This window comes from Nanorana parkeri, unplaced genomic scaffold (assembly GCF_000935625.1).
Source record: "Nanorana parkeri isolate BGI_ZX_2015 unplaced genomic scaffold, ASM93562v1 scaffold169, whole genome shotgun sequence".
Lineage (NCBI taxonomy): Eukaryota > Metazoa > Chordata > Amphibia > Anura > Dicroglossidae > Nanorana > Nanorana parkeri.
The window spans coordinates 108,770-111,569 of record NW_017306437.1 but is presented as its reverse complement, the minus strand read 5'-3'; the positions used below and the strand labels follow the sequence as shown (position 1 = coordinate 111,569).

Genomic DNA, 2,800 nt, shown 5'->3' with positions numbered 1-2,800 from the left:
AATTATCAGGCACTATTAGTTTTATTTTGGCATAAAGCAATGTATAGCATATAGCATAATATATATAGATCTATATATATCTACAGCAATTAGTAAGACTGTTATAAACCTTTATACCAGTGGTTCTCAACCTGTGTAACCTCGGGACCCACATGTTTCCTTGGTCATTAAGGCGTGACCCAAAAATGATTTAATTTCTGAAACATTTTAATTTATTACACAAAACAACTTGTGCAGTATTCAGCAATATATATTTTGCTGAAAGTAAATGAATTTTGGGCCGGTCTATGCAGACATGACGCCGCGACCCACTGCAGAGGGTGTCGCGACCCACTTTTGGGTCGCGACCCACGAGTTGAGAGCCACTGCTTTATACACACACACAAAAAAAGACCGAACCACGCTTGCAAAAACCTACCAATTCAGCTAAACTATTTGGCACTTAGTCTGCATAAATTGGTTAACAGATAATTGATGCAAAAGTTATGAGCTGCTAAAGGCAATCCCCCCCCCCATACAAAAATGAAGCCCCCACAGCTAACACACAGTGGTTGGCCTTGTTCCACAGTTACCTTATAAATTAAGTTGGAACCCTTGTGGTTAGAGGGGTAAAATCTGACAACTGAAATACTGTTGTATTTTACAGTCTACTTGTGAAGCAAGAAATCACTAACAGGCGCCTTGCAGGTTCTAGTGCCAGTAAAAGCAGGGGGCACTGGGTGGTAGGAGGGGTGTGTGTTACTGCATGGAGTTCTTTTAAAACAAATTGGCAATTTATCTTTTTTCCCCTTTAAAAGGTGTCCATTGTGACATTAGATTACAGGTCCCTAATTTAGTCAGGTTTTATTGTAATGCTTTCTTTCAGACACCCTCTATAAGCCCCCCTCAGACAGTCCCAACCAACCAGCTTCATGGATAAAGTAATGAGATAGGATAGAAAATCTGGCCTGATTGCATTATCCCTTTAGAAATGCCAGTGCCATGACTTTATGTGCTCTGTATCCCTGCAGAGCCTAAACAAGAACACTTGTCTGATTACAATTTAGGAAAGTTGTGACCTGCAAATATTATTAGATGGTCACTTAATTTCAGCACATCTTTATTCTATGATAACTATAGCTAGGTTAAGGTAACCAAAGCAATTAAATGGTCCTAACTGACAATTGTGATAAACATCTCCACAATGAATACACCAGAAAGAATATACTCAGAAAGGCAGACCTTGGACATCACTTTTTCTGACTGACTGTGTGGCCACCTGGGATTTGGTTTTATATGTTGTTGCTGTACTGTGTCACATGATGGTACATTAGGGTATACTGCAGTGGCGTAACAATCGACACAGCTACCCAGGCGGCCACTATGGGGCCCGGGGCACAGGGGGGCCTGGCCAGATGCCGTGCGGGCCGCCAGGATCGCAATGGTATCTTATGCTGGTGGCTTTCACTGGCGGCTGTGAGAAGAATGCACTGCTGTTTAGATCGCTGACAGTGATCTGTGCAGCAGCACGTTCTTCTCACAGCTGCTGAGAGCCAGCAGCGGCGGTGTAGCAGGCTGGACCCGGTGTTCTGTCGACGAGAAGGCAGGGCCCTTGGTCGGCAGCAGAGGAAGCAGGGACCGGTGACGGAGGAGGCGGGTCCGGCGACTGAGGAGGCGGGGCCCATCAGCGATCGTTGAGCCCACCATAGAAATTATATGGTGGGCTCTGCAGGGTCACCCTCAGGTGGGCTGCGTGGGATCTCAAGTGGGCATAACTAGAAGTCACAGGGCCCCATACAAAATTTTGATATGGGGTCCTGTGATTTCTAGTTACGCCCCTGGTATACTGTATAATTGCCACATGCTGTTTGTACTCTGATGCTAGTGCATAAATGTATACATCGCCTTTCACATACTGTGTATATTTGTCTATATGGAAGCAATATCTATTAAATGTACTCTTTTGCATGATAAAATTTGTGGGTGTGCCTCATTCACTATGGTTTCTCAATAGAAGGAATCAGATACCTGCCTGGCTTGAAATCCTTGGCCAATGGGCAGTTAGAGCGACAGTTTGACGGTGCTGTGAGTGTCAATACAAGCACATGTATACAATTTATCAATGCATGTGTACGAGGAAGTTGGGAATGGTCTTATGGCTGTTTATATTGTTTCAGTACACATGTCTGCCTTCTTAGCTTTAGTGACCGGCTTGCATTTGAAGAAAATCTACACCTGAAATCAACAGATGATCTGGATGGAAGGAAATAGGCCAGGTTCTGTATAATTTACACCCACCTTTTGTGACCTCTACAGGCCCCATTCTTTTACGGTTGATGTTTCTGCTTCCTGCAAAAATTTGGTGTCAGCCCTTAAACTCTTTCACTTTCCAGGTAGGTAAGAATGGCCCAGCAAGTGGAGCAGATGGAAGGGAAAGCATACTGGAACTGGATATAATGTAAATACTGCAAATGGTTGCACTGCCAGATCAATTTTTGTACAGGTAACTTGAAAGAGCCAGAGTTTCTTAGAAATCGATGAAATAACTATGTAATTATGCACAATTTGTGTGTTCTTACTCAAAGCGTTACAATAAGCATGTTTTATTATCTTACTTGAATGAATATAGCTCCCTCTAAAGCCGTCTTCAAGTCACTGCTGCCACTGAGAAGAGAGATTTGTTGGTCGGCATTCAGACTTCCTCTGAGCATCCCTGATTTTGTGAGTTCATCCATTTGTTTCCTAGTTTAGAGGTGAACAAAAAAATTTGCCTTTTTATACAACAATAATATGAATTATAGCATAAGCAAAACATTTGTGA

At 42.9% G+C, this 2,800-nt stretch overlaps 1 protein-coding gene across 1 annotated transcript in view; it reads right to left on the bottom strand.

Moving 5' to 3' along the window:
* Positions 1 to 2,800, bottom strand: part of CRYL1 (crystallin lambda 1) — a 104,942-nt gene that overhangs the window by 74,687 nt on the left and 27,455 nt on the right. The window contains exon 3 of the mRNA XM_018554669.1: positions 2,595 to 2,721. Coding sequence (XP_018410171.1) covers positions 2,595 to 2,721 — 127 coding nt within the window. The remainder of the gene's footprint in view (positions 1 to 2,594; positions 2,722 to 2,800) is intronic.